Raw genomic sequence first — 27,585 nt, 5'->3', positions numbered from 1 at the left:
GATCACGAGGTCAGGAGATCGAGACCATCCTGGCTAACACGGTGAAACCCCGTCTCCACTAAAAATACAAAAATCAGCCGGGCATGGTTGGCGGCGGGCGCCTGTAGTCCCAGCTACTCGGGAAGCTGAGTCCGGGAGGCGGAGCTTGCAGTGACCGAGATCACACCATTGCACTCCAATCTGGGCGACAGAGCGAGACTCCATCTCAAAAAAAATAAAGAAGTGACCGTGTGTTTTGTGAGTTTTGGATACAGTCATGAGCCACATAACACATTTTGGTCACAACAGACTGCATATAGGATTATGATACCATATTCTTACTGTACCTTCTCTGTGTTTAGATACACAAATAATTACCATCACCAGCTGCTCCCAGTATTCAGTACAGTCACATGCTGTTCAGGTTTGTAGCGTAGGAGCAATAGTGGATAGTAGGCTGCACTATCTAGGTTTGTGTAAATATGCTCTGATGAACGCATGCCGAATTGCCTAACAATGTGTTTCTCAGGAGGTGCCCCCATTGTTAAGCCATGTACAACTTTATTGCCACAGGTGGGGAAGCTGGCTGCCAAGGCCGTAGCCGATCTAGCCTTCTCTTCTGACTTCCAGGCTTCTGCTCTGTCTCCTCAGAGAGGCTGAGGACCAACAGTTTTGGTTGGTAGCATTTCTGATCTTTGTGTGCAGTGGCAGCTGGTGGCAGGAAAGCAGTGAAGGCCCTTTCCCCAGTATTGCAGGCAGGCAGGTGTCAGTGGCACTGCCCTTTGCTGGCAGTGGCAGCCACCGTTGCTCCACACTAGGGAAAGGGGACACCTCGGTGCTGCTTCTCTATGGCAGGGAGTTGGTGAATAAGTTTGGGTTTCTTCCTGGTAGTTATTACTTGACAAGGACAGAATTCCAATAGGGCTAGTTATGCAACATCTGGGAACCTATGCAACCATGACTCTTCGGGAGAGATGTGTTGTTTTTTTTAAAGCCTGTTGGATTTTTTTTCTCTTTTTGATTAGGAATATGATGAACCAATCTTGAAACACCTGCAGGATATTAAAGTGAAATTTTCTGACCCCGGACAGCCTATGGTGAGTACTGACTTGACCTTCTGGTTGGCATCAGACCGGGTCAGTCCACAAAGATGGAAGAACTTGGAGCCAGGGGCAAGAAACCCACAAAACCCACACCCAGCCACCCATCTGCTGGGCAGCCCTGGGTGAGACTGCTCTCCAAGAGTTAAACTGAGTACCGCATTGTGTGTTTGCTCCCTGAGTTAGATGGGGATCCCATTGCCTTTCTGTGTCATGCTTGGCACTGTATCCTGAGTCTGTGCTGGATGATTTGACAGTGATGCAGACCATGTGATGCTCCAGACCCTGCAGCCAGGTGGGCACCAACGCAGGAGTCAGGCCGCAACTCCTGGGCTGTAGTGGTGCTGTCCACTGTGCCAGGCCTCGGTCTTGTAGTTTGTTTACTCTGTTAGGTGGAGATGATACCATTCTTTTCCCAAGTGTCTCTGAAGTTTGCATGCATCTACTGTATATTTTTAACGTTTAAAAAGATGGGAGCTATGTACACATATGATCAGCACTTATTCAGAAATCTGAACCTACTAGGTTTTACCCTAAAAAAAAAAAAGCGCAGATAAGACTGAAAAATGTTTTCCTGCTCTTTGATTTGTCCTGAAACACGTCTTTACAATATGCTTGCTATGGCGTATCATTGCACTAGTAATGTTAGTGGCATGGATCAGCCTGCCAGTTAGTAAGATAAGCTTGACTAGGTCAGCCCTTTTATCTGAGGAACCATATGCTCATCTTCAAATGGCCTTGCCAGACTGTCTCATCCCAGTCTGGTTCTCCCAGGGAGCACTGTTCGTAACCTGTTAGCCTGGCTGTAGCTAATGGGTTCCATTCCGGTGCAATAGCATTTCCAGCGACACATGACTGACTGACTGGTGACTTTCAGTTTCAGGTCTTGGGGACAAATGCTGCATGACAGGCTGTGGGTTAGGGATCTTGGGTGTGGGTGATGGTGGTAGGGACCTGGGGCCAGTCACCAGTATCTTCCTTCCTCCCCATCTCAGCGCTGGGGCCTGGGCTAATGGATGAGGGCCACTAGGAGTGGGATTTCTTCAGCGCTGGGGCCTGGGCTAATGGATGAGGGCCACTAGGAGTGGGATTTCTTCAGCGCTGGGGCCTGGGCTAATGGATGAGGGCCACTAGGAGTGGGATTTCTTCACTGCAAGTGCTACAAGTAATGCCTGGGGCAGCAGCAGGGGTGGGCAGTGGATGTACCTGTATCTGTCCCTTCTACTTTTTCCTGTCTGTTTTCCACTATGGAAGGTGACAGTCAGGTGTCCCTTTCTAGGTGGGGCACTGGGAGCCGGGAGTGATGCCTGCTCACCAGCTGGGGGCTGCCCTCCAGAGGGGGATACCCCATCTTCCCTGCCCCATGTGGGTTATAGCAGGTCCTTCTTCCTGGGCTTGCATCACTTCTGTTTAGACTTTATCACAGGGCCCCCAGGAGCTGCCTGGGCACGTCTGCCTAGTTTGCCCTCATTGGTGTGCATTCTCTTCCCCATGGTGTGAGCATGTGGTGCTTTTAAGGTTCTGTGCGTTTTTTCCTTGTACTTCTTTCTTACCTGTGATTCATCCAGACGCAATTAACTTTTTTTCCCCTTTGGGTCAGTTCCTTTTTTTTCCTTTCTTTTTTCTCCTTTTCTTTTCTTTCTTTTTTTTCTTTTTTCTTTTTCTTTTTTCTTTTTTTTTTTTTTTAAGACCGAGTCTCACTCTGTCGCCAGGCTGGAGTGCAGTGATATGATCTCGGCTCACTGCAACTTCTGCCTCCCGGGTTCAAGAGATTCTCCTTCCTCAGCCTCCCAAGTAGCTGGGACTACAGGCGCGTACCACCACACCCGGCTAATTTTTGTATTTTTAGTAGAGACGTGGTTTCACCATGTTGGCCAGGATGGTCTCAATCTCTTGACCTCGCGATCTGCCCTCCTGATCTGCCCGGCTCAGCCTCCCAAAGTGCTGGGATTACAGGCATGAGCCACCACACCTGGCCTCTTTTTTCTTATTGGACACCTGTTTGATGATTTCCTAGGTCAATTTTCTTTCTTTCTTAGCCTGTCATCTTATTTTCCTCCATCTCATTGTGACTCATAGACGAGAGCTCTGGTTGTGGTAGACTGTGGACCAGTAATTTTTTTTTCTTTTTACTTCCCTATTATAAAAGTCATATGTAGAAAATACAGGCAAGTGTAAAGAACACTATACAAATCTGTCTTCTAAAAGTAAATCTCAGCAGCTTAGTGAATTTCCCTATACTCGTTTTCCTTTGTAAAATTATTATGAAGAGTCTAACGCATTTTAAGTTATAAAGATAAATGAAACTTCAGAATGAGTCTTGGCTGGTGTTTTTGCAGCGTGCCTCATTCCCTTCCCTTGAGCGCTTGCCTACCTGGATACACAGTGCACACGTGTGCCACACGGCTCCTGTCACACCACGTGTGTGCACAGTGTCACCCTGCTGCCACATCACACAGGCTTGGCTGGGGGAATAGTTGTTACTGCAGCCATTGGCTATAAAATGGTTTAACATTCCCCTACATGCACCACCTCCCCCATTGTAAATTGTTGCATTATGATCAGCATACTTGAACCCAAATTTGTGTTAAATTAAATGTTTGATGATTTCCTTAGTTTAGATTCCTTTCAGTGTACTTACTAGCCAGAGAAGATGAAGCTTTAGAAGGCCCAAAGGTCGTTGAGTTGGGATTACAGACATGAGCCACCCAGGCCCTGCCTCATTTTGCATTTCTTTAGTTGCTTGTAAGATTGAGCATGGTTAGCATATTTATGGCTTACCTGGCTGGAGTGCCTGTGTGAATGAAGCAGTCTTATTTTCAAGCCACTTTTCATTTGGGCCGTTAAACAGTTTCTTGAATCATCTTTAGTTGTCTTTGGGTTACTCTTGATTGAACAAAGGCAGAGGGGAGAGAAAAAAGGACAATAGGAAGAAATGTGAATCTATCTGTAGAAGAGTAGGCTGGGCGTGGTGGCTCACGCCGGTAATCCCAGCACTTTAGGAGGCCAAGGTGGGAGGATTGCTTGAGCCCAGGAGTTTGAGACCAGCCTGGGCAACATAGGGAGAACTGGTCTTTAAAAGAAAAAGTAAAAAGGAGGGGAAAAAATGAGTAGGACATGGTGAAGGACCACAAGTCTAATAGTACTATTTGTTTTATTGGGGCCACCCCGTGCCCTGCATTGGTTGTCCACACTGGTCACAGCCTTAAACAGTTCTGGGATCATAGCAGTCTCTCCATTGGTTGTCTTCCCTCTTTATGTTTTTTTTTTGTTTTTTTTGTTTTTTTTTTTTTTAAAGCCCTGGAGGGTTGGGAGAGAAATAGGCATTTTATTTGATGCTGGTTCCCTGTAGCTACCTCTTCCTTTCCTTGTGATTTTTGCCAGGCAGGTGACTGGCCTTTCCTTTGTGTGGTTCATCTGCAGTGCCCTACACCCTTCCTTTGCTCTTGCCAAGGCCAGTGGAGAGCTCCTAGCCAGATCCTGCTGTCATCCCTTCTAGAAAGCGACTAGACTGTCTCCCTGATCCTGACTTCCTAAGCCCTCATGGCCCCCCTCTTCTCCTCCACCTTTCTTTGAAAGTTGTTTTTTCACTTCTCCTTTGTGCAAGTGGTTTGTTTGAATGTATAAACTTTTTTTGAGGAAATTTTTGCTGTATGTATTTTTTTAGTCCTCTGAATTTCCCCTCCATTGATGGTTTTACCATTACAATGAAAATGGAAACAGCTAACATTTAGCCAGCCTTGCCTATAAACCCGGCTCTAAGTGATACAGATTAACCATCAAGGCAGCTCCTAGAGAGGGAGAGAGTTATTTCCAGCGTACAGATGGGGAAACTAAAGCACGGAGACATTGAGTAGCTTCCGTGAGTTGCCTAGCAGTGTAGGCAGAGATGGGATTTGAATCCAGGCTGTCTGAGCGTAGAACTGGTCTTGTAAACTGTCTATAAATTACTCAACCAAGCTCATCTTCCATGTTTTTCTTCTATAAATAGGGATGAGGTCAATGTCTTTGCACATATCGATGCATCCATCCAGGTATTTTTCTCAAATAGAACAAATTCCTCAAAATAGGAATTACTGAGTCAGGGAGTATGCCTTTTAATTTAATTTTTTTTTGATATTGCCAAATTGTCCTTCATGAAATCTGTCGACAGTATATGAGTGTGCCCAGTACCGCAAAATCCTGGCTGGGTCTACATATTTTTGTACATTTTGCCCCAAAGGTATCTCATTTTGGTGTCATGTGTTCTGTTACTTGTGAGCATGAATGCCTTGTTGCTGCTGTTGGATGTTACCTATGTCTGCGTTCATGTTTGCATGCTTTTTCCCGATGTGCTCACGTCTCTTCCAGGTCTGTAGCGTGCTTTGTAAGTGAGGGATGAGCTTTCTGTCTTTGTAGAGATTTGTCCTTTTCTCCTCCCCACCTCCCGGGAGAAAAGCTGTGGGCCACTGCTTTTACTACACAGCACAGAATACAGACCCTGGCTTCCCCCAGCAGGGTAGGGGCTGGGGCTTAGGCTGAGCGGAAAAGGAGAGGAGGAGGATGGACTGCTGGTCCCCTTACTTTCCCCTAGCCACCTTCCCTCCTTCCAGGAAGCAAGGGCTGGGAGCAGCTAAGAGAAGCTAGGATTCCTTAGGAGAGCGTGACGCCTATTGGTGAGGAGGCACTGGAGGGGGAACATGCCTCTTACTCATGAACTGAACAGATATTTCCCTCCAGTCCATCATTTGTTTTTTTAACCTCATGCTGGTCTTTTTTGCGGTGGAGAAGTTTTTCTTGTTCCATGGCCCTATCTGTTGAGCTTTCCCAAAATAGCTTCTAGTAAGTGTTGTGTACTCCAAGCAATCTGTTCTCGTTATTTTTCTATTTTAACTGGTGCTTACTCTGAATTTCTACTTTCAGTCTTTTGTGTTAGAGTTCCACTTTGAACCCAACGACTACTTTTCCAACTCAGTCCTGACAAAAACCTACAAGATGAAATCAGAACCAGATAAGGCTGATCCCTTTTCCTTTGAAGGTCCTGAGATTGTGGACTGTGACGGGTAAGAAAATGTAAAATGTCATTCTACCTTGTTCTTCTGAAACAAAATCAAAAGATAATTTTGTAACTTGATGGGTAAGATAGAAGTAAGGAATAAAGTACAGTCTTGAGTCTGCTTAAAAGTCTGGTAGATGGATATTTCAATAGTCTTTCAGTTTGGGAATGCTTGTAATGCAGAACTTGGAGATGGCGGCTGAACCTGGGAAATAAGTCATGTGGTTGCACATGCAAGCTTTTGGGATAGTGCCCTGTTTCTCCATTTTAATGAAAGTATTGGGTTCTCTAGACATCATGAATTGAAGTTCTTAACATTGAATTCATGGATTACCCTCAACAAATAAATACTTACTGAATGAATGAGTCTGAGTCCAGGGCTGTATTGATCAGCTGATTGCTTTGGAGATAGGTGGGGGCAGCATAGCTGTTGTTTGACTCACTGATTTCAGTCTTTATAAATCACTAAAGAGAGAATTTGGTTTAGAATTAATTTCTCCAGGTTGGGTTGACTGAGAAATGGCTTTAGTCTTGACTTGAAACAATTACGTTTATTTACCAGAACTAAGTACTAATTGTTAATTCAGGACTTTATTAAAATCCTGCGGGAGTAACTTAGAAAGATGATTTTCCAGGGCCAGGCCATCATGTGGGAAAAAGGCCTGGCCTTTCCAAGCATGTTCTTAAGCGGGCAGTATTGACATCTGCCAGGTGTTGCCTGGGTCCGTGGTGATTGTGTGTTAGAGAGCGTGCTGTGCTCAGCCCTCGCCAGCATCCCTGGGGCTGGAGTGGTCTGCACTGGCCATCAGTATTCCCAGTGGCCACCTCTTTCCTTTTTTCAGCTTGTCCTGCTCACTTGGCTGCTTTGAACAGCAGCAACTCCTCCTTCCTTGGGAAGCCGCGGACAAGTTCTTGTGCATCATGCAGACCTGATAGGGCTTTGCCACAGAATATACATTTCAGAGTCCTGATGAAATGTCCTGGGAAAATAACACCATTGTTCCAGAAGTCTGCAGTTCCAGTGGTCACACCCAAGTTGAAAGAGAACCAGGCCGTTTCTCTTTTTGCCAACCTCCAGATGAACTTCATGGGCCATTGTATTTGGTTTGCAGATTGGTTTTATTTAGTTTTCCAGGTTTGGCATAGAGCTGTGGTTTGCTTCCTGCACGCATTTGTAATGGATTTTTCTCATGGATTGTGTGTTCATGACAGCTGTCTTGTCCTGGTAGGTGTACTATTGACTGGAAGAAAGGAAAGAATGTTACTGTCAAAACCATCAAGAAAAAGCAGAAGCATAAGGGTCGAGGCACTGTTAGAACAATTACGAAACAAGTACCCAATGAGTCCTTTTTCAACTTCTTCAATCCATTGAAAGGCAAGTCTGTTGGTTGTTAATATTCATTGTGTTCTTGCATAAAATAATTTTGGTCACCTGATAGATTCCTAACACCCAGAGACTTTAGTCAGGCAAGTGTGGTCAGTAGGGGCACATTGCTGTGTCCCAGGCTGTTCTGTTGGTGCGCTGGCAAGTTTATCGTGGAGGGCAGAGGTAGCTAGGACAGTAAGAGTAGGATTGTCATCTTCTGCAGGAAAGGGAAGAGCTTTACTCTGCTTGGCTGCAGCCCAGGCAAAAACTTGCAGTTCTGTTTTAAGAAAACTGAATCGAGTATTTGCACCTGGGCTGCTTCCTCACTTGGACACCTGGAGTACCCTTCTTCACCAGCTGGCATTTCTGCCCTGCTGTTGTGTCTGGTTTACACCCCCCGGGGACCACTCCCAGCCTCGGAGAGCTGCTGGGTTTGCTCTCCAGGTACCCATTACTGCTGTACGCTGGTTCTAGTTGTGCTGCTTTTGGATCATCTGCTTAGTCCCCCTTTTCTTGTAATTTTTTATGCATAATTTGATAGAATTTTTTGGAATTTATATATTGTAAGAAACACAAGTAGTTGGGACTTTCATTTTTGAAAAACATCGGCAGAATCACAGCTTGGAAGCTGCTGGGTTTTGTTTATTTATTTATTTTTTAAATTTTCCTAAGTGGTAAAATAAAGATGAGACCTTTGAGCTGGTAAAGGTTGACCAATTGATTTTAAGAGTGAATTTCTTGGGATTTTTCATATAATTTCCTAATCGTGAGAAAATGTGACGGTCAAGCTATGTGTCAGTGTTAAAATATCCATATTCTCTTTAGTTTCCATGAACTAAAACATAATTTGAAGTGAAGAGATGCCAGCCCCTGCTGCAGATAATCAGTGTTTGTTTGTTTGTATGTGGGGCCACAGGGCAGATCTCTTCTCCAATCTGAGTGGTTGATTTTTTTATTTTGTCTCTGAGCTTAGCACCTTTATTTATCAAGCTACCCGTCAGAGTTCAGTCCATTATTTTAATTGTGGTGCCTATTTTCTGCAATTAGATTTTGAACCTAGAAGTTGCAAATACATACGGTTTGGGGAATGAGAGCAATCATGAATTTAGATATTACATTTCGTTTTTTTGGAAGATTCCTTTTAGACACTTGGGTTGGGCATACTGGAGATTGTGAATTCACCGTGAAGAAGGGAGGCTTTTAATTTCTGGAATCACTTTGTGTAGGAAGTTTTCTTAAAACTGATTTAAAAATAATTTTTAGGATAAAAATGGAGTTGATAGCGGACTCAAGGGAATTTTTAAGTTTTTTTTTTTTAGGTTCTAAAACTTTCAGGGTATGATGGTTGCGCAACTCTAAAATTAACGTACTGAAAGTCGTAAAGTTGTACATTTAGAGTGTGTGCCTTTTAATGGTATGTAAATCCCATCAATAAAGCCACTTTTAAAGTAATCAAACACATAATACCAACTGGTAAGTGCTTTGAAAAAAATTGAGGATGGCTACGGAATAGGTAATGGGGTAGTGAAGGAACAGACAAAATGGACTCCTGTGGTGTGAAGTGAAGGAGGCATTAGCTAGTGAGTCCAGCTCCTTCTTTGTCCTTAAAACTGCAAAGCCAGTCCAGAAGTCTTGAGTGCTCAGAGTCCTCGGGCTGATTCATGACCCGGGCCAGAGTGCCCTGAGGAGCATGCTGCTCCAGCATTTAGACACCCAGCCATGCTCCTAACCCATGGCTTAAACCCCCGGGTGATGCTGGCACACCGAGGCTTGGGAACTCTGCCTCACTCATGGGTGGTGTTTACGCACCCAACATTCATGTCTCAGCAGCGACATGAATGACAGCCAGTGCTGCCAGGGTTGTGGTTGCTTAATGGGAAGGGAGACTCAGAGAGAAGAGCCCAGTGAAGATTGAAAAGGCAGGTATGAGACTAAGCAGAGTAAACATTCAACTCCTGATGAAGGTCAGGGTCTTGTAGTAAATGTTTCTAAAATCAGGGGGTTGGATCTTGTATCATTTGAACGTTGCACAGCTTCATTGAGTGTGGTTAGAAGTCCCTGTCTTGTCTTGGTGTGCTTAGCTCGTCTGAGCATCAGCTTTTGCTGAGGAACTGCGCCACTCTACAGGGGCCACTGGTGGGCATTTCAGCACTCTCCAAACAAACAGATAGAAATGCAGTTTCTGTCTCGCTGAGTTGCAGTGCCTTAGTAACACTCACAGCTTATAAGGCTTAAGGACTTTCTCTTTCCTGCACCATAATGTATAGTTCTGCAGGACATGAGTTAAATTTCCCCATAAAGCACAAATGCACTGAATGGCCACAGCCTGGGGGCTGTTTGCCATTCCTCCTGTTAATATATTAACCCTCTCAAAATGATTTTCTCAAGCTTGAGTGCCAGCCCATGGCACATGATGGAGGAGGAGAAGGGAGGGGGGGCATAGAGGCACTCAGGCCAGCTTCAGAAGCGGTGGATGGAGCTTGCAAAGATGTCTGTGAGGAGATGCAAGGCTTTGGGGATTTCTGTTAAACCTCAAGGTGAGAAATGTTACATTTTGTCTGCCAGCACAACTTCCTCCTGTGTGGGCTTTAAATTCTGGGAGTTGTCACTGTAACTTAAATATGTTTTGTCTTTTCTTTTTCTAGCATCCGGGGATGGAGAATCACTGGTAAGATTTGTTGTTAATAGTCTTATTTTCCGATTGAAGTCTCTCCTGAGTGAATGTCTACTGGTTTAAAAAAGTCCAGTCCTGGCTGTGTGTGGACTGGGTATGCCAGTAATCTTAATGCTTTGGGAAGCTGAGGTGGGAGGACTGCACGAGTCCAGGAGTTTGAGACCAGCCTGGGCAACAGCACAACCCCATCTCCACAAAAAATTAAAATCAAATAAATTAGCCAGCCGAACGTGGTGGTTCACGCCCGTAATCCCAGCACTTTGGGAGGCCAAGGTTGGTGGATCACCAGAGGTCAGGAGTTCAAGACCAGTCTGGTCAACATGGTGAAACCCCGTTTCTGCTTAAAATACAAAAAAAAAAAAAAAAAAAAAAAATTAGTTGGACACGGTGGCAGCGCCTGTAATCTCAGCTACTCGGGAGGCTCAAGCAGGGGAATCGCTTGAACCCGAGAGGAGGAGGTTGCAGTGAGCTGAGATTGCACCACTGTATTCCACTGGGCGACAGAGCAAGACTCCATCTCAAAAGATAAAATAATAAATTAGCTGGACATGGTGGTGCACTGTGTAGTTCCAGGGTCTCTGGGGCCCAGGAGCTTGAGGCTGTAGTGAGCTGTGATTGCACCACTACACTCCAACCTGGGTGATAGAATGAGACCCTGTCTCTTAAAAATAAAAAAATCCATTTGTTTCCTAAAACTCTGGGATTAATTTGAAATCATTACATATCTAAGTAAAAGTATGTGTTTCATATGTTGATTTCAGTAGCAAACGTGCAGTGCTTTAATACTGCCTGTTTCCCATATGTAAGACTGATACCCCCTACTCTGGGTGAGACCTTTGGACAAGTTGTGGAACTGTAGGGCCCTCACTTCCCACTTTCTCTGCCATTTTGCTTCAGTGGCTCTTTAAAGCTACTTAAAGTTGTTTTAAAGGGGCTTTGAGTGTCTAGTGCTGTCCCCCAGCAGTGCAGGAGTTTGGTGTTTTAAGTCAAGTAAATCAAAAGTGAGGGGCTGAGGTTTGGCTGAGGGTGGTGAAGTGAATGTTTTTATCCCATTAAAATGAGTTAACACTTGGGTTTTTCCTTCTCAGGATGAAGATTCTGAATTCACACTAGCCTCTGATTTTGAAATTGGACACTTTTTCCGAGAGCGGATAGTCCCGCGGGCTGTGCTGTACTTCACTGGGGAGGCTATAGAAGATGATGACAATGTATGAGGCTCGGGGAAGGGGGGCTTCCACCTGGCTGCTTATCTCTGTTGGTGCCGAGTGGCCCTAAATTGTGGCTTGGGGGAACCCCCATGCCTAATCTTTTTATTACATCATCAGCCAGATATGTAGTCCAAGCTGCTGTCCTTGTTGTGGGGGGAATATGCTTGAAGAGGAGAAGTCTGAGGAACAGAGCAGGAAAAGCAGGTGTCGTGAGGCAGTTTCAGAGGTGATTGCCAGTCTCCTATGTGAGCCCTGCCTAGTGACTCAACAATATTCTCTAAAAACCTAAGCTTCAGGGAACTTCTAAACACAGGGAAAATCTCTTTCATGGAGGTCTGGCCACAACAAACATTTATTGACAGTGGACTCATGCTAGCCTATGGTTCATCAACCCAAAAGAAATAGAAATTCCTGAACTTCTATCTAATTAGGTAAAAAGGAAAAAAAAGAAACCCGTGCTCCCCAAGAAAACAACAAGATTGCATGTCACTTTCCTTTTTGGGCTTGCGGGAAGCCAGCTCTTCCACAGTGAGAACTTGCAGGCGCACAGCCCAAGTACCGCTTAGAAACTCCCATCCTCACCAAGGCTCAGGCAGCTTCAAGTCCTCTTGATCTGTGGAAAATAAAGTTTTGTTTTATAGAATGTTACTGGAAGTATGTTCTAGATGATATTCTCTTTCTTGTGGAGCTCTTAGGTTTTGTGGCTGCGCTAGGTTTCTTTTCTTAGAAGGTCTGGTCTGTTGGGGCCTCAGACAGGGCAGCAAGAGCTTAGGTGGGTTCAAGGGCCTTATCCCCCTGTGGCAGTAAAGGCCAACATCTCCTCACACCTCTCCCATTGTACTGAGTTCCACCAGTGGGGAGAATAGGCCAGCGTGCTCTTTATCAGCTGTTAGGTCTTAGACTGTTCATTTAACTTCTAAAACTCAACTCGCTGGCTCATCCCTAGGCTGGGAGGTGATTGCAGGTCAGGGAGCATGGACAGTCAGGTAGCTGCCAAGACATAGTTTTACGGATTCTAGACCAGCACTTTCCCTGTTGATGGAACTGTCCTCTGCCTGCTTGGTCCAGCGCAGTAGGACTGACCACTTGAGGACTTGAAATATGGCTGCTGAGACTGAAGAACTGAACATTACATTAGTTTAAGTTTAAATCGTGAGCTAAGGGCTAGTGGCTACACATTGGAAAGCTTATCTGAAACTTTTTTGATCATACAGCCGTCAGTTTAAAGGACTTGAATATGCATGTGTGCTATTTGCTTATTACTTATATGCGGTATCTGTACTACTGGTGAGCACTGTGCCACATTTGCTTATAGTACATGTGCATTTCATTCATAATACGTTCAGCACAGGTACTACTGATGAGCAGTGTCAGTTAGAGGCTAGAAGTGCCAGCTCAGATTAGACTGCTCAGACTCGCATCCCCATTCTCCCTTTAGTAGCTCCACCACCTCCTTGAGCTTCAGTTTCCTCAGCTGTAAGTAGAGCTCATGGTAAAGACTCTGGTTACTTGTTAAGCCCTTAACATAACACCTGGCACAGAGCAATGACTCAGTAAGTGTTGGCATAAAAAGTGTTTTACTAATGTTAACTTTCTAGACCGTACCCCAACACTAGAAAGTTGCTGGAGGAGGAGGTAAATGTGGGAACCCTGGTCTTGTCTTCTCTGCACATGGCAGCTCCTGCTCTGCCCACGTGGGCGATGCATCTGGAGCAGCCCCTGTGCACAGCTCCTCAAGGGCAAAATGCTGTCCTTAGAGCCTTGGAATAGGCCCTGGAGCCTGCTGGAGGCTCGTTGGGATCTGACCTGAAATGGAAGATTATTAAGAAGTCTTTCCCTGCCTGATGCCAGTTAGGATCCTTAGAGCGAACGGGCGCTGCACTGTGGTCACATCTCATCCTGGCTGCTGCGTGGCGCCAGGAGGCTGTGCAAACTGTGTGAACTCCACACCAGCACAGTAGGATTCTTCTAAGTTCCACTGAAGTTGGTTCTAAGGAATACATGGTGTGAGCTCAACAAAACGGGAAATGTTGATAAATGAAGCTGCCTTTTCATGTTCTACCCTCTTTATGCAACCAGTAGTGATAAGGTGGTTTTGCTTTTGGTATAAGTCTCATGTTTGAAACTTGATTTTCAGTCTGACCAATGATGTCTTTGGATGTAGGAGAAACTGATTCAAGACAATTGACTAATGGTGGAGGTTCGCCTTTGAGCACCTTATTGATCACTTTAAAGATTAAACACCAAAATTTTAATATATTTCTACTAAGGTTTCTTTTCCCTTTGTATGAGATGTAAAATGATACCCAGATTCCTGTATCCAATAACATTATGCTACTGGTTAGATCAGCCTTGTAAAAAATTTAAGGAAAGCAAATTCATCGGTTTACAAAAATATTTTCCTGTGTGCCTGCTCCTCAGTGTGAGAACAGCCAGGGCAGAGCTGTGGTGCCAGGTTCCCAGCTGTGTCCAGGGTACACCCTGGCTGACCAGCTTCCTATCCTATTCCTCGTTTTGCGTGACTTTCAATTTCCTGGCATGCTTTTAAAATGCACTGCACACAAGCAAATGGCTCCTCAGCCAAGCGAGGCCCAGCAGGCAGCGTGGCTGGACTTTCTGCTCCTCTTAGGCTTGGTCAGTGAGTCACTTGATGGGACTGGTGTCTTGGGCAGGCTGCTGTCTTGTTTTGTAAACCTGAAAATGTTTTTCTGTGTTTTTCCAGTTTGAAGAAGGTGAAGAAGGAGAAGAGGAGGTAAGACACAGGTTTATGTATGCAGTGCCACTTACCTCCCTGAAGTTGTTTCTTTGGCTTTCTCTGCTTGAAGGTTATGGACTCACAGGGCTGTGTTAAACCCATTTTTTGTGACGCTGTCTTTGACTCTAAGAACGTTCTTAAAACACTAAGCAGAAATGCATAGCAAGTGCTGTGACAGTTTCCTTCGTTTTTGACCCTGCAGTTGGTTCATGAAAATGTATCTTAGAAAATAATCATTTAACAAAATCTACTTTTTCAGAATTTTGTTTCTTTTAGGGCTCTCTGTGAGAACAAAAAGATACCTAGAAATAATTCTAAGTGTCCAAAGGAAGTGATGAGTCACTTGTGGGTAGCAGTAATTGATTTCCGTCTAAGGCAGTGTTTTGCTCCGTGTGTTTGTGGATTGTGAACGCCACAAGAGTTTAAATCTTGTCATTCCAGCTAATTTTCACTTTTTAAATATAGGAATTAGAAGGTGACGAGGAGGGAGAAGACGAGGATGATGCGGAAATTAACCCCAAGGTTGGTAACTTTGGGGCCACCCAGACCTACTTATTATGCCGCACTCTCAGACTTTTAAAAATGTTCACCACTTTGAGGCAATAGTGTTAACAATATTCATTATTCCCTAATTAGAAAGTTTAAAATGTGTCAGAAAAATACTGGAATGATTATTCAGACACTGTGTATATAATTTGAGTGTTGAGTGTACATATTCAGTAGAAGCTTTTCCAGCTGTCTCAAGCTGTGTCTTATTTACATAGACTCCTCAGTAGAGCAACTTGACTTTCCAAATGTTTCATTCTTTTAAGGTAAGGTAATGATTTAACTGACAACATAAATAAACTTTTCTTTGTGCGTGTTTGGAAAAGGTGCAAAGAAGGGACTTTGGGGCTCTTTTTGTTAAGGAACAGAATAGTGGGATTGTGGGCATCATTTGACAGTTGCACTTGAGCTGAGCATGCCCAGATGATGTGTCTAGATATGTCATATGTCTCAGATAATTTAAAATAAATTGGAAAGGTTTACTAAAGAAAACTGGGTTGAGAATGAGTGGGCAACCCCATTAATTTTACCTGCAAATTTAGATTTTTATTTGTGGTCTCAGAGTAACTTAAATCAAGGTACTTTGACCATTTGGCACATTTTAAACTCAGAACTGCTTAAATGTCATCCTACAGCATCATAAGAGTTTCTTCTTGTAAAACATGAAATGTGTAGTTCACTTGCCTCTTAAAATTAAGTATATTATGGGCTGTCAGAATACTAACGTTACCTGGTGTTTTTGTAATGTGTCTCTGTCCGACTAGACGTTTTTTGCTTGTTTTTACCCTTGTTTTTTTTGGAGTGTGCACTAAAAGCTGTCAGTGTGATATCCTGGCTCTGTCATCAGTTGGTTTAAACCGGCTATTTCCATGAATGCATGTTCACAGTTGTGGTTCCTTCAGGGAAGGGATGGGAGAAGAGCTTTTAAAACTTTTTTGAGAATGTGTCTTATAAAGACTACTCTGGGAATAATCTGCTCATGGAAATGTTCATCTTCTAAAGTTTGGCCTGTTGATGTGGGGGGGACTCTGCTGAAAGTGTACCTGTGCTCAGCACCATGGTGATGGGCGGTGAGGGTTGTAGGAGACCAAGGCCTGGGTCTGCCTTGTGTGCATCACAGTGTGGGGACAGGGAAGGTGAGGGCTGTCAGCCAGTGAACAACGTTGGGTGAATAAATGCTGCCCATCACTGCTGTGCGGGGTGTCTGATGGACTCAAGGGCCACGTGTGTTTACTGGGCCGTGTTTCCGCCTTGTGGGCACTGAATGGACACTTTCAAGGTTGCAGTTGTAAAGCAAGGACTGGGGGCAATTGGCAGGGCCACCCCCTCAGACTCCGCGCACAGCTGCTTCTGTCCTTGTTGCACTTGTATTTCCCCCTCCCTGTATTCTGTGCCTCAGCTTCTCTTTTCCTCCCCTCTGTTGTTTGTTCTGCTTTCTTCTGTCACCTTGGAGAACCTTGAGTCTCCTTTCACGTCCCAGGTTTCTAAAAGAGCATTCTCACCAGCCATTATAGAGAACATGATGTGGTGGATTACACATGCTAACACCCCATGAGACCTTTGATAAACAGTTTTGTTGGTTGGGGGAGAAGGGACTAAAAACATGTTCAGGCTAATGGTGTGAATGAAGCTCAGAGACGGCCGGGCATGTGTGGCAGGGATAAGGCCAAGCCTGCTGTCCCTGTCACATGCACCTTCCAAAGAGATGGGCAGTGTTAGAGTCTGTGCAAGCAAAAGAAAACAAGGAAGGAAGGGAGGTTTTAGTATTGGGAGCAGTCTGATAGAAGCGAAAATCATGCTTCTGCCCATTTTGAAAGTATGATCTAGTGTTGAAGTTGTTCACCCCGAGTTCAGTATCTTGCAGCCCTTTTGTATCATGAGAAATTGTGGCCGTTTCCTCCTGTATAATTTTGTGCATTTCATTTTCTTTCATGCTGACAGTTCCTTTCAATTTTTTTCCCCATTTAGGTGTAATTTTTGTCTGTTAATCATTCATACGTTTCTAGGTAAGGTGGAATTCCATTCATACCTAACTTCCAAACTTCTGATCTATACTTTATACAATGCATTGTTTTGACTTTGAATAAAGAGGGAGTTGCTGTCCAGGTACACACACTGTGTCACAGGTTTGACATAGGTGTCTGTTACATGTACTTTTAAAATCAACGAACCAAACCTAGATTTGGTCCCTGCTTTCTGAGCCCAGTGTTTCTTGCTAACCAAGTAGCAAAGATGTAACTTGGGTGTTATTTTCATTGCTGATGGTACTGCTTCCCAGTAAGAGGGGCTTGGATGGTCAGCAGTCTGCACGGTGGCACACACAGGCCACCATAAGCAAGCAGTCGTTGCAGAGAGCATAACACACTGGGCTGTCCCAGCTGTGCTCAACACACACTGTGGCAGTTGAAATTGGCCCACTGTCATTACCAACACATGTCTGTTGAATATCTATACTTTTTGAATTCATGTTTTGTGCAGACCAATAGGTAACACAGAGGGGTAACAGCTTTTACTGTGCCAGCATTTTTTATCTGAAACGTTAACTGGCATCTGTTTTGGTGTCAGCAGTAAAAAGTACTGTTGTGAGGTTGGTGCTAGTTGAATGAAGCAAGAACCAGTTGTAGATGAAAGTGAGTGTCAGTAAGCCTGGAAGCTGTTTCCCACCCCACTTTCTTCAGTCCCTGTACCAGCTCTGCCCTGTCCTGGAATGCTGACAGGAGGCCGTAAGTAGACAGCGAGGCCCTTGCCCGTGATGAGACCTGTTCACTCGTAGCACTCTTGGGATGTAGCGGGAGAAAGCAGAGAGGTGGAAATAAGAGGTGCCGTGAGGAACCCCACAACCATAGCAGGGCCTCTGCATGCCGGGATAAGTAGGCACTCCGTTTTTAAGGGTCTCGTCATGGAACATCAGCATGATCCTGGCAGCCCATAGACCAGACGTCCTTGAGGTCTTAGCACCACCGCCTCCCTGTCTTCCTCATGTAGGCTGCTTTCATGGGAAACTGATGGTACACAGGGCGGTTGCAGCTCTTGGAACGATTTTGTTTTCCAGGGCCAGGTTTGAGAATATGCCTGTATGTTTAAAATTATGTCTAGCTGCCATTAATTCCTGTTGTCCCCGCATGTCTGAAGAACTTAGCCACTCTTGTTCCACCTGTACTCTCACCTACTCCTCCCATGCCACCCCTCCCATGCCCCCAGCTCTTGAGGAGAATCTCGATGCCTGCCGCCTATCCGTATTTCAGTATGCGTCCCTGGAAGAGAAGGGCAGGGTGCGACAGCAGCAACCCCCGAGGAGTGTCACACTGAGGCCACTGCCTCTTCAGCCATAGGGCTCTGGGCACTTGGGGCTTCTTCACAAGCACAGCTGTGGTTGAGTGTGTTTTAGTGGCATGTCTTTGTTGCCTTTCTCAGGTCGAGTGTTATCTGTTAAAACCCCACCTTTTAAATGGTCCCATGAGAGATGAGATTTTTTTCCTATTAGTTGGTACCTTTTAAAATGCCACCTCGTCCTCCCTTGATAATCTTAGCATTGATTAATGACTCAACCATCATTAAAATTTGTGACATGAGATAAAGGACGCTTCAGTTTGGGAGTTTAGGTGTAGTTTTTTGTTTTGTTTTGTTTTGTTTTTTTCCCGGCATGTGTCACAAGCTAAAAACAATTGGGGTGTCTCATATGTAAAATTCACTTCTAAAACTCCTGTCAGTCACTTGCAGAAGCTCCAGTGTGCTGTGTGAGCACCAAAGCCTGGCAGGGGTGGGTCATGTGCTGCCTTCCTTCCCAGAGGGGGCTGTGCCCTCAAGGCACGGGGGAGGCAGCTCTTCCCAGAGTCAGGTGCATGGCCTACTCCCCTCCAACAAGGCACTGGGTCATGACACCGGTCTTGAGAGTCTGTTCTGTGTGGACTCTATTCCCTCTAGCAGTCTTCACCCAGGATGTTGGTTTTATTTAGGACAGATGAATACTACATTCTCGTGGTTGAAAATACCCATTACATCATTTCTGCAACTTAGGATAATTTAGATTTATTTCTGGTTGAGCATTCCAAATCTGGAATCCTCCCGTGAGCATTTTCTTTGTCTTGGGTTCCAGATTTTGGAGTATCTCAGATTTGGGATTTGGGATGCTCAATCTGTGGTAGGATAAATTATAAAGTCCTGTGTATGACATGACATAGTATTTGCATAATTTAAACGTACATAAAGATGGAGTCTGTCACCTTGTTACCAGCCCCAGTCTTCCCCATCCTTGCACAGTTCCTTTACTGACCTCCCATTTTCTAGGCGAGTCCCTTGGTGGAGGCACACTGCTTGTCCCACTCCTCCCCTCACTGCTCCTGCTCGGGGTGCCCTGCATCCCCCATACTCCTAAGGCCAGTGGCTCAGTGCTCTTGGCCACTACACTGGGCCACCTTCAGTCTACCCTTGAATGTCAGATTGACATGGCGAGGGTTTTTGGTCAACCTCGTTTTGTCTCGGCCAGGCTCTTTGGGCAGCCTGTGGGGTGGCTGAGATTGGGAGCTTAGACCAGGGTTCAAGGTTATTGATTTTGTTTTTTGCATCTTTTATACATATTTTTTTGGCTATCCCTTAAATGTGATTTCCAAAAGAATGAACTGTAGCCTCAGCTTATACCATGGAAGATGTCATTTATGGTAACCCAGGGATCTTTTGCCCTATACAGTACAAGTTCTTAGGTTCCATAGGCACGCTGGATTAAGAGCAATTTGTAATCTTAGCCAGAAATCATAGGTTACAGGTTCGTAAAGTTACTAGCGCAGAAGCATTAGCAAGATCGTGTTGTATTTCTTAGGCTATTGTTGGCTTCCACACAAATTCATGGAGTTGCTGGATGTGGTTTAAAGGGTACAAGATCTCTGTGTTAGATAATATTGGAGTTAATCCATTCCTCTGGGAGGGGAATCATGTGTCCCGGATGCCGTTACTGGAAGGATAGCATTGCCCCTTGGTGAGACTGTTAGGAGAGTGAGTGACAGATGGAGCTCTTGGGAGTGGCAGCTCGTCATTTGTTGGTGCAGTACAGGCCACCAGAAGAGGATGGATCTGCCCGGGCGCTCCCTGGTAGTACAAAGAGCAGGAACCCGCTAGAGGAAGAGATTTGCTTTCCATGAGCGCCAGGGGTCTGGCCTACCCTGAGACAGATGTGCCCTTGAGAAGTGGGGACTGTTGGCACCAAGAGGGGTTGCCTCCGCGGTGGCCTTCCTGGGTGGAGCTGCCCGTGTTGAGCGCACTGTGCTCTGTGTGGGCAGGGGTGCCGGCTGCTTCCCAGCCCTTTCATGGGCAGCCCCCTGGAGCTCCACCACCCCAAGGAGCCCCAAAACCCTTCTGCTGAACATGCCATGAATTTGAATGCTTCAAGGCATAGTTTTAAAAACAAAAAAAGCAGCCCTGCTTTGACTGCGGGGGTAGGGGGAGTTAGCTTTGTTTTTGTCACTATTTTTAAAAGTATATTTGCAGTAACCATTTTTTTCAATGAAAATGAATTCATTCAGTCTTGGCTTTCGTTGTTGATTGGAGCTAATTGGTGAATGGAGCTGGCTTTGCTCTCTACAAGCCTTGTCTTTTTCATTGACAGAAGGAACCCAGCCAGCCGGCGGAATGCAAGCAGCAGTAGGAAGCGGAGGCGGGTGCCTGGCAGACCGGCTGTCGGGACTCCAGGCCTGTGGGCGGGGCCTCGGTCCTTGCCGCCGCACAACCCCGTGGACAGAGCTGACTCCATCTAACTCGTTTCCAAGTGCATGATTTTCACTTTCACTTTTCCTTTTTCCTTATTATTTTGCTTAACTTGTAAAGTGGCAACTGAAATGCATTTCAGAAATAGGAGGTTTCGTCCAGCACCCTCTGCAGCCGTGGTGCCTGTAGCTCTGGACTTGCCTGGGCCTTTCCCTGTGGGGAGGGCCCTGTAGACCACATCAGGGTGGGGTGGGGGTCACTTGGCAAAAAGGGCCGAGGTCTGGTGATGTGGTTCCCAGGATCTAGAACCTCTCCCACCCCTCCTGCAGTTGGACTGAATTCTTCCCTTTGATCCGAAGAAACCCACTTGCTGTTTCCAGCCGCTTAATCTGCTGAGTGTGCAGCCTGCGTCACCTGTTGTATGCTAATCATCTCAGAAGGGCTGTGTAGAGTAGGGCTGTGTTCTCCTTAGGATGTTGCTTCTTGATTTTTTTTTTTTAGGGGTGGGTCAGGGTTGTGACACACCAGCCCAGGCGAGAGCTGCTGTAGGTCACCTCATATTTATTTATCCCTTCTTGCCTGTGGGGACTGCGGCTTTTCGCTGTCGCTCGTCCTTAACATTTCTGAACCACCTGGGTGACCTGAGCAGGAAGACGTGCCACTTCCTAGCAGGAGCAAGGCCTGTGCGGAAGAAACACTGCTCCCTGCCACCAGGGCTGAAGATGCGAGCCCGTCCTCATGACGCAGGCGCCACCCTGCTGCCGGAGCCGGGCTTCGGCAGCCGCCTTCAGTGAGGGACTGGGCTGGGAAGTCCTGCGTTTCAGTTGAGCATATGAGCATCAAGTCCTGCTTTCTCAGTAGCCCCATTGCTGGGCCCCACCATTCATCCTGCCTGAAGGTCCTGGGTTTGGTGTGACCGCTTAGCGGCTGGTGAGTGGGGTTTTCAAGTGGGTGACGGCGCTCTCCGGCAGCCGGGGATGGCCGTGTCCGCACTGATCAAGCCTGTGGAGAGTGCTCAGCCTAACCTTAGAACACATTTGTAACTGAATACAGTGTTTTCAATTTGTACAGAATAGTTAGAATATTCTATTAAAGTTGTGAAACATTGAGTCAGCACTGTGCCGTGTGGTTCTTTGTAGGGGAATGTGGTGGGCAAGCGGGTGGGTGCCATCTGGCTCCCTTCCGGCGGCTCAGATGTGCTGCACATCCTGTTGGGCTCTGTTGAGCCCTGGGTTATTGGTGGCTCCAAGACCGGTTGTACAGTTTACTTCTGAGGCCTTGAAAGCTCAGTTTGAGGCAGAGGCTGCTGTAGCCACCCCACTACACCTAAGTCGCTGCTGTATGCAGGCAGCTTCACTGTGGGCCCAGGGAAAGACTGTTCCTGCCCCCAGGAGGGGATCATTTCTCAGAGTTAGTGGGACTGTGCCTTGTAGATCCAGAAGGTTCCAAGAGGAGAACTTCCTGATAAAGCCCATGTTAAGTCTGTCTGCTCTCTGAAGCTTTTCCCGGTGTCTTCCATCCACAATGAGAGGAGGCACTCCACTCAACACCTGCTGCACCGGCGCTTCCTGACCTGACCGTGGGAATCCCAACCGTGGCAGCGCCGCCTGGTGAATGAAACGCTGTCATGAGAAGGCAGCCATGGATCTGGCTCATTGCTCCCCACGTGGCCAGCCCCGCCCTGCTGCCTCCAGCTCACCCGTGGGCTGCCTTCTTTCTGGGAGCAGCAGGAAGGGGAGGTGCAGGCTGGGAAGTGAATGCTTGCAGCATACCCCCAAGGGCTGTGGAGCCTGATGTCTGTGCTTCCTGCACCCATCCCTCTGTCCCCATCCTGTGAAGTACCTGGGGGAGCTTGGTCTCAGGCTCCCCAGCCTCAGGCTGGCCCCTTCGGTGAGCAGCACCCTGGCCTTACTTGGTCTGCCCAGGGTCAGACCCCATAATCCAAGGGGCATGTGCCGTTTTGCAGTGACCCGCCCCTCAGCTGCGGAGACAGCCCCTGCACACTGCCCTGTTCACTGGGTGCCCAGAGTGCCTTTTTAGGAAGGGCTCCACAGGCTTGGGGAGTGCCCCTCACTACCTAGCTGGGTGGTTTTAGTTCAGATTTGCACTTTTAGATTAGATTTGCAGATCAGATTTGCACAAGTGGGGGAAAGGGGATATTAACATTGTGGCTTCTGGGGGTGGGGGTATCTGGATTTTCCCTTTTGAGTAAGAAGTGTGTGAGGACCCTGCACCCCCCTGCATGCCTCCTTCACAGAGCTGGGTTCCTGTGTCCCCCACTGAGGCTGACCTTGGGAGTGCATGGCTCGTGGATGCCGCCCAGTTCCAAGGACATCTGGGTGCAGGACCTCAACGTGAAGCCTGGGACGCTGTGGAGGCCCGAGGGTGCATGCAGGCACCTGGTCTCCCCCAGGACCTCAGCACCTCCAGCCTCTGTCACCCCTGCATGGCCGCTGTGTCCTGCCGGCATCCCAGGGTCTCAGAAAAGGGAAGGTCATTCTCCAGTGGCCAAGGAGCCCAGGAACCATCCCAGGCCCAGGCCATTGTCAGCTCAGGGACCTCAGCCATCAGTGATCACAGAAAGTCGCTGAGTGGTTGAGAGGTTTGCCCAGAGCCACCATCTGGAAGGCAGCTGGGAAGTGGGGGCTTGTGGCGGCCGCCTAGCCTGGCCTGGGTGAAGGGTGGCTGCTTCCCTTCTGGTCCTGGGGGCCAGGGGGCTCCGCCACAGAACCTCAGCTTTGCTAGCCCAGGCCCTCCTTTGTCCCGACTGAGCCCCTGGCTGGGGAGGCAGACATTCACCGTCCAGCCCCACCCCACCCCGCTTGGGGCTCCCCCAGCCCCTGCCCTCCCTGTGACTGTTCACCCTGTGCGGGAACTGAGACTCAAAACCAGTGGCGCTGGGGTCAGGGCAGGAGTTTGGGGAGCAGCCCGGGAGATGGGAGGTGGGGCCTGGGGCACCCCACCGCACAGGTGGCTCAGATGCTTCTGTCAGCTGCCATCACACAGGTGCTCCTGGGCAAGGAGGGAAAGAACCCGCACGGCAAGCAGCCAGGCACAGAAGACCTGGAGGGCCCTGTTTCTGTCCGGTTCTAGAGCCTGCAAAGCTACAGTGCCGGTGACTGCCTGGGAGGGATCTGGGGTCGGGGGATTGACCAAGGAACACTTTGGAGGGATGGAAGTGGTTACACAGGTGTATACGTCTGTCAAAATTCATTGAGTTACCTCAAAAATGGGTATATTTGGTTGTATATAAGTTAGTCCTCAATGAAGCTCAGCTTTTTTTTTTTTTTTTTTTTTTTTTGAGATGGAGACTCGCTCCATCGCCCAGCCTGGAGTGCAGTGACACCATCTCGGCTCACTGCAATCTCCACCTCCCGGGTTCAAGCGATTCTCCTGCCCAGTCTCCCAAGTAGCGGGGATGACAGGCATGCACCACCGCGCCTGGCTAATTTTTGTATTTTTAGTAGAGATGGGGTTTCACCATGTTGGCCAGGCTGGTCTCGAACTCCTGACCTCAGGTGAACCACCCACCTTGGCCTCCCAAACTGCTGGGATTACATGTGTGAGCCACCGTGCCCAGCCTGAAGCTGTTTTCAGAAGTCCCCAAAACAGGGTGATTCCACTTAAAATTCTGTTTTTTCCGTTGAGTCAGGAGCTATGGCTTCCTAGAACCTGATGGCTGCTGCTTTCCCCGGCAGGGTCACCTGGGACCCTCTTCCACAGCTTCCTGGCATGTGGGTCCACGGGTGGTGTGTCCCCCAGGTCACCCTACCTGGCCAGTCTGCTCTCTAGGTTCATGACCTCCATTTATGTGAAGCTGGGACCAAGCGGACATCCCACTCTGCTCCTGTCCTGCTGCCCAGCAAACCTCTCCAGGCCCAAGGGCCACCCATGGGGCCAGAGCCCCCTTCCCCAAGTCCCAGGTCCGGGGCTTCCTGCCACCCCACCCATCTTGTCCCACTCTCAAAATGCCCTAGGCTGCCCCCAGCCCCATCACTGGGCAGGCTGAGTCAGCATGAGCTTCCAGGATCCAAGCTTGCCCCTGAGGTGGGAGGCAGGGGTGGGGTGGGTAGGGGGCAGCCAGGGTGAGTAGGTGGAGCCCCTGGCCTCTGCCTGGCTCATCCAGGCACACCTTGATATTACTGACCTCTGACCTGTCCCTGCTGGGTCCTTGGCTTGCCTGGCTCTGAGTCAGGGCTCAGGGCTGGGCAACTGGTGAGCAACAGAGGAACAGACAGGGGCAGCGGTGGGAGAAGTGACCGTCCCAGACTCAGCCAACCCCAGCGGCAGTGCCCTGAGGGAGCCCTGGGCCTGCAGAAGGGGTTGCTGTGTGCAGAAGCCTGTGGCTCCCCGCCAGCCAGCCCAGCCTGGCCACAGCCTGGCATGGACTTTGGCCTTTGCCCCAAAACCCTCAGAACAGGTGCCTTCCCAGGTTCCTTCTGCTGGAGCAGGCACCTCCTCCCCAGCCCGCCCCAGGGAGCATCCCCATGTGGAGTGGGGGGCCCAGGGGACCGCAGGCCCAGCTGTTTGGGCCCCACCCACCAGGAGACACTGGCAAGCAGTGGCCCCCAACAGCAGGGCCTCCTGGAAGGACGCCTCCTCAGGCTGGCCCTGGCTGAGCTTCTGATGCACTGAATTTGGTGTGGGTTTCCAGGCACCTCATGTGCCTGGGACCTTCCCCATTTAAGAGATGCAGACCCGAGTTTCAGGACAGAAGCCAGGGCCCAGCTCTTGCAGGGCGAGGCCTGGACACCTCCTGCCGAGGCCAGGTCACCGTGGTGTGCCTGAGGGAGGCCCCACCTGCTAGGCTGTCCCCAAGGTGCCAATCACTAGCCCATCCTGGCCATGCTGACTCATGGCTCTCTGAGGGTGGCAGCCGGATGTTACTTACCATGACAACCCAACAGCCTGGCCCAGCCCAGCCCAGGAGAAACGGGGCAGCTACAGCTGTGTCCAGGACCCCACTCAGGGCAGACTCACACAGGTCACCCTTGTCGAGCTCCTCAAGAAGTCTGTGGTGTCCACCAAGTTTCCAAATCTCCCTAGGTCTCAGTTTCTGTATCTGGGACATGGGGAGAAGCCTCACCTCCTCAGAACCCAGATCCTGGGCATGGCAGGGCTGCCCACATCGGCCCTCACCAGTGCCTGCCTGGCTGGAAGCCAGTCTGAGGAGGGAGGACAGCACCTCACCGAGCAAGGCGGGTGCAGGGTTGGGAGGACAAGAGGGAAAGCCTGGAGATGGGGCCTCAGATGCAGGCACCGGCCAGAGTTGCTAGGGTCTGCTGCCCCCAGCCTGGGGGCTGCCAGCGAGGGCCTGAAGTGGTCCCTGGGTCTCAACCTGCCCCTTTTCAGCAGGGGCTGCCCTCCCCAAGGACCAGAACACCAGACCTTATGTGGGGGCCCTTCCTCGTCATCTGGGGGCTCCAGGTGTTCCTTGGCTTGCGGCCACTTCCCTCCAATCTCTGCCTCTGTCTCACGGGGCCTCCTCCCCCTGTGCCTGCCTCTCCGTAGTTCTCCCTTGTGAGGCCCACCTGGGTAGTCCAGGGGAAGCGCCTGCTCTCAGGGGCCTTGCCTATATCACACCCTAGCCACTAAGGTCGTGTTCACCCTTTTGCCATCAAAGGTAACATTCATGGGTTTTGGGGAGTAGAACATGGATACGTCTTATTGGGGGCCACCATTCAGCCCATGAAAGGAGCCTTTCAAACAGACCCAAGCACATGAAGAGGGGAAAAGACAGTCACACCAAAGGCCACAGACACCCAGAGAGATGGCTGCCCCCTCCCCAGGGATAGAGAAATGTGTGTGAAGACAAGACCTCAGTTTTTGACCACCAGATTGTTTGTGGGGTTTTTTTTGTTGTTGTTATTGTTTGGTTGGTTGGTTGGTTGGTTGTTCTTGAGACAGGGTCTCACTCTATGGCCCAGGCTGGAGTGCAGCGGCACTTTCTCAGCTCACTGCAACCTCCACCTCCCAGGGTGAAGCAATTCTCCTGCCTCAGCCTCCTGAGTAGCTGGGATTACAGGTGCATGCCACTGCATTAGGCTAATTTTTTCTATTCTTAGTAGAGACCAGGTTTCACCATGTGGGCCAGGCTGGTCTCAAACTCCTAAACCCAAGTGATCCACTCACCTTGGCCTCCCAAAGTGTTGGATTACAGGCGTGAGCCATTGCCCAGATTGACTTTTTTTTTTTTTTTTTTAAGTACAGAGTGCCCACCATTGGCCTAGCCATGGGGAGATTGGCATTGCAGCCCTTGGGGGAAAGGGTGAATAGGAACAGCCCCACTGGCAGGCCATCTTTGCAGTTACCACACATCTGAGGGCCCTGCTAGCCAGCAGTGCCACATCTGGTGTGCAGGAAGGCAGCGCCGTGTAAGATGACAGCAACAGGGGACCCAGTCCAAGCCCATCCATCGCAAGGGGTGGCTGAGACATGGAGGATTCCAGATAATGAGGGCTGGGGTGGGGGGGTTCCTGGAAAATGGCCCAGACACAGGAAGAGACACAAGCTTATACCCCCGCATGCATGGATATTCATATGTAAATGCATTTTTAAAACTGATAAAGGGCACATCACAAGTTACATTCTTAACCATTTTTTAAAGTGCACAGTTCAGTGCCACTAAGCTTAGTCACACTAAGCATATTCACACTGAGCATATTCACACTGAGCATATTCACACTAAGCATTTTCACACTGAGCATATTCACACTAAGCATTTTCACACTGAGCATATTCACACTAAGCATATTCACACTACACATGTTCACATTGAGGATATTCACACTGAGCATATTCACACCAAGTATATTCACACTAAGCATATTCACACCGAGCATATTCACACTAAGCATATTCACACTGAGCATATTCACACCGAACGTATGCATACTGAGCATACTCTGAGCATATTCACACCGAGCATATTCACACTGAGCATACTCACACTGAGTATATTCACACCAAGCATATTCACACTAAGCATATTCACACTGTCATGCAGCCGCCATCAGCATCTGCCTCCATGATTTCTCATCTCCCCAAATGGAAACTGTGTCGCCATTAAACACTCCCCATTGTCCTCTCCAGCTCCTGGCACATGCCCTCCTACCTTCTGTCTCTGAATCTGACGACTCTTGGGACCTCGTACATGTGGAATCATTCAGTACTTGTCTTTTTGTGTCTGGCTTGTTTCACTCAGCACAGTGTCCTCAGAGTCCAT

General features: G+C 48.1%; 1 protein-coding gene and 1 non-coding gene across 11 annotated transcripts in view; both read left to right on the top strand.

The window, feature by feature from the left end:
• NAP1L4 (nucleosome assembly protein 1 like 4) overlaps positions 1-21,473 on the top strand; it is a 45,323-nt gene extending 23,850 nt beyond the window's left edge. For 9 of the 10 annotated variants that reach the window (XM_054437452.2, XM_063670693.1, XM_063670696.1 and 6 more), the window contains 8 exons: positions 1,005-1,076; positions 5,982-6,121; positions 7,344-7,489; positions 10,126-10,148; positions 11,243-11,362; positions 14,085-14,114; positions 14,583-14,639; positions 20,263-21,473. In XM_054437452.2, coding sequence (XP_054293427.1) covers positions 1,005-1,076; positions 5,982-6,121; positions 7,344-7,489; positions 10,126-10,148; positions 11,243-11,362; positions 14,085-14,114; positions 14,583-14,639; positions 20,263-20,301 — 627 coding nt within the window. In that variant the 3' untranslated portion in view covers positions 20,302-21,473. Of the gene's footprint in view, positions 1-1,004; positions 1,077-5,981; positions 6,122-7,343; positions 7,490-10,125; positions 10,149-11,242; positions 11,363-14,084; positions 14,115-14,582; positions 14,640-16,631; positions 16,670-20,262 lie in introns of all 10 variants that reach the window. The other variant, XM_063670697.1, reaches the window with a different exon arrangement.
• LOC129009156 (small nucleolar RNA SNORA54) lies at positions 1,855-1,977 on the top strand. The gene has a single exon (XR_008492691.1). It is a non-coding gene; the product is annotated as a small nucleolar RNA SNORA54 (small nucleolar RNA).
• Positions 21,474-27,585: the final 6,112 nt, after the last annotated feature.

The sequence above is a fragment of the Pongo pygmaeus genome, chromosome 9, assembly GCF_028885625.2.
Source record: "Pongo pygmaeus isolate AG05252 chromosome 9, NHGRI_mPonPyg2-v2.0_pri, whole genome shotgun sequence".
Lineage (NCBI taxonomy): Eukaryota > Metazoa > Chordata > Mammalia > Primates > Hominidae > Pongo > Pongo pygmaeus.
This window is presented reverse-complemented; position numbering and strand designations above follow the sequence as displayed.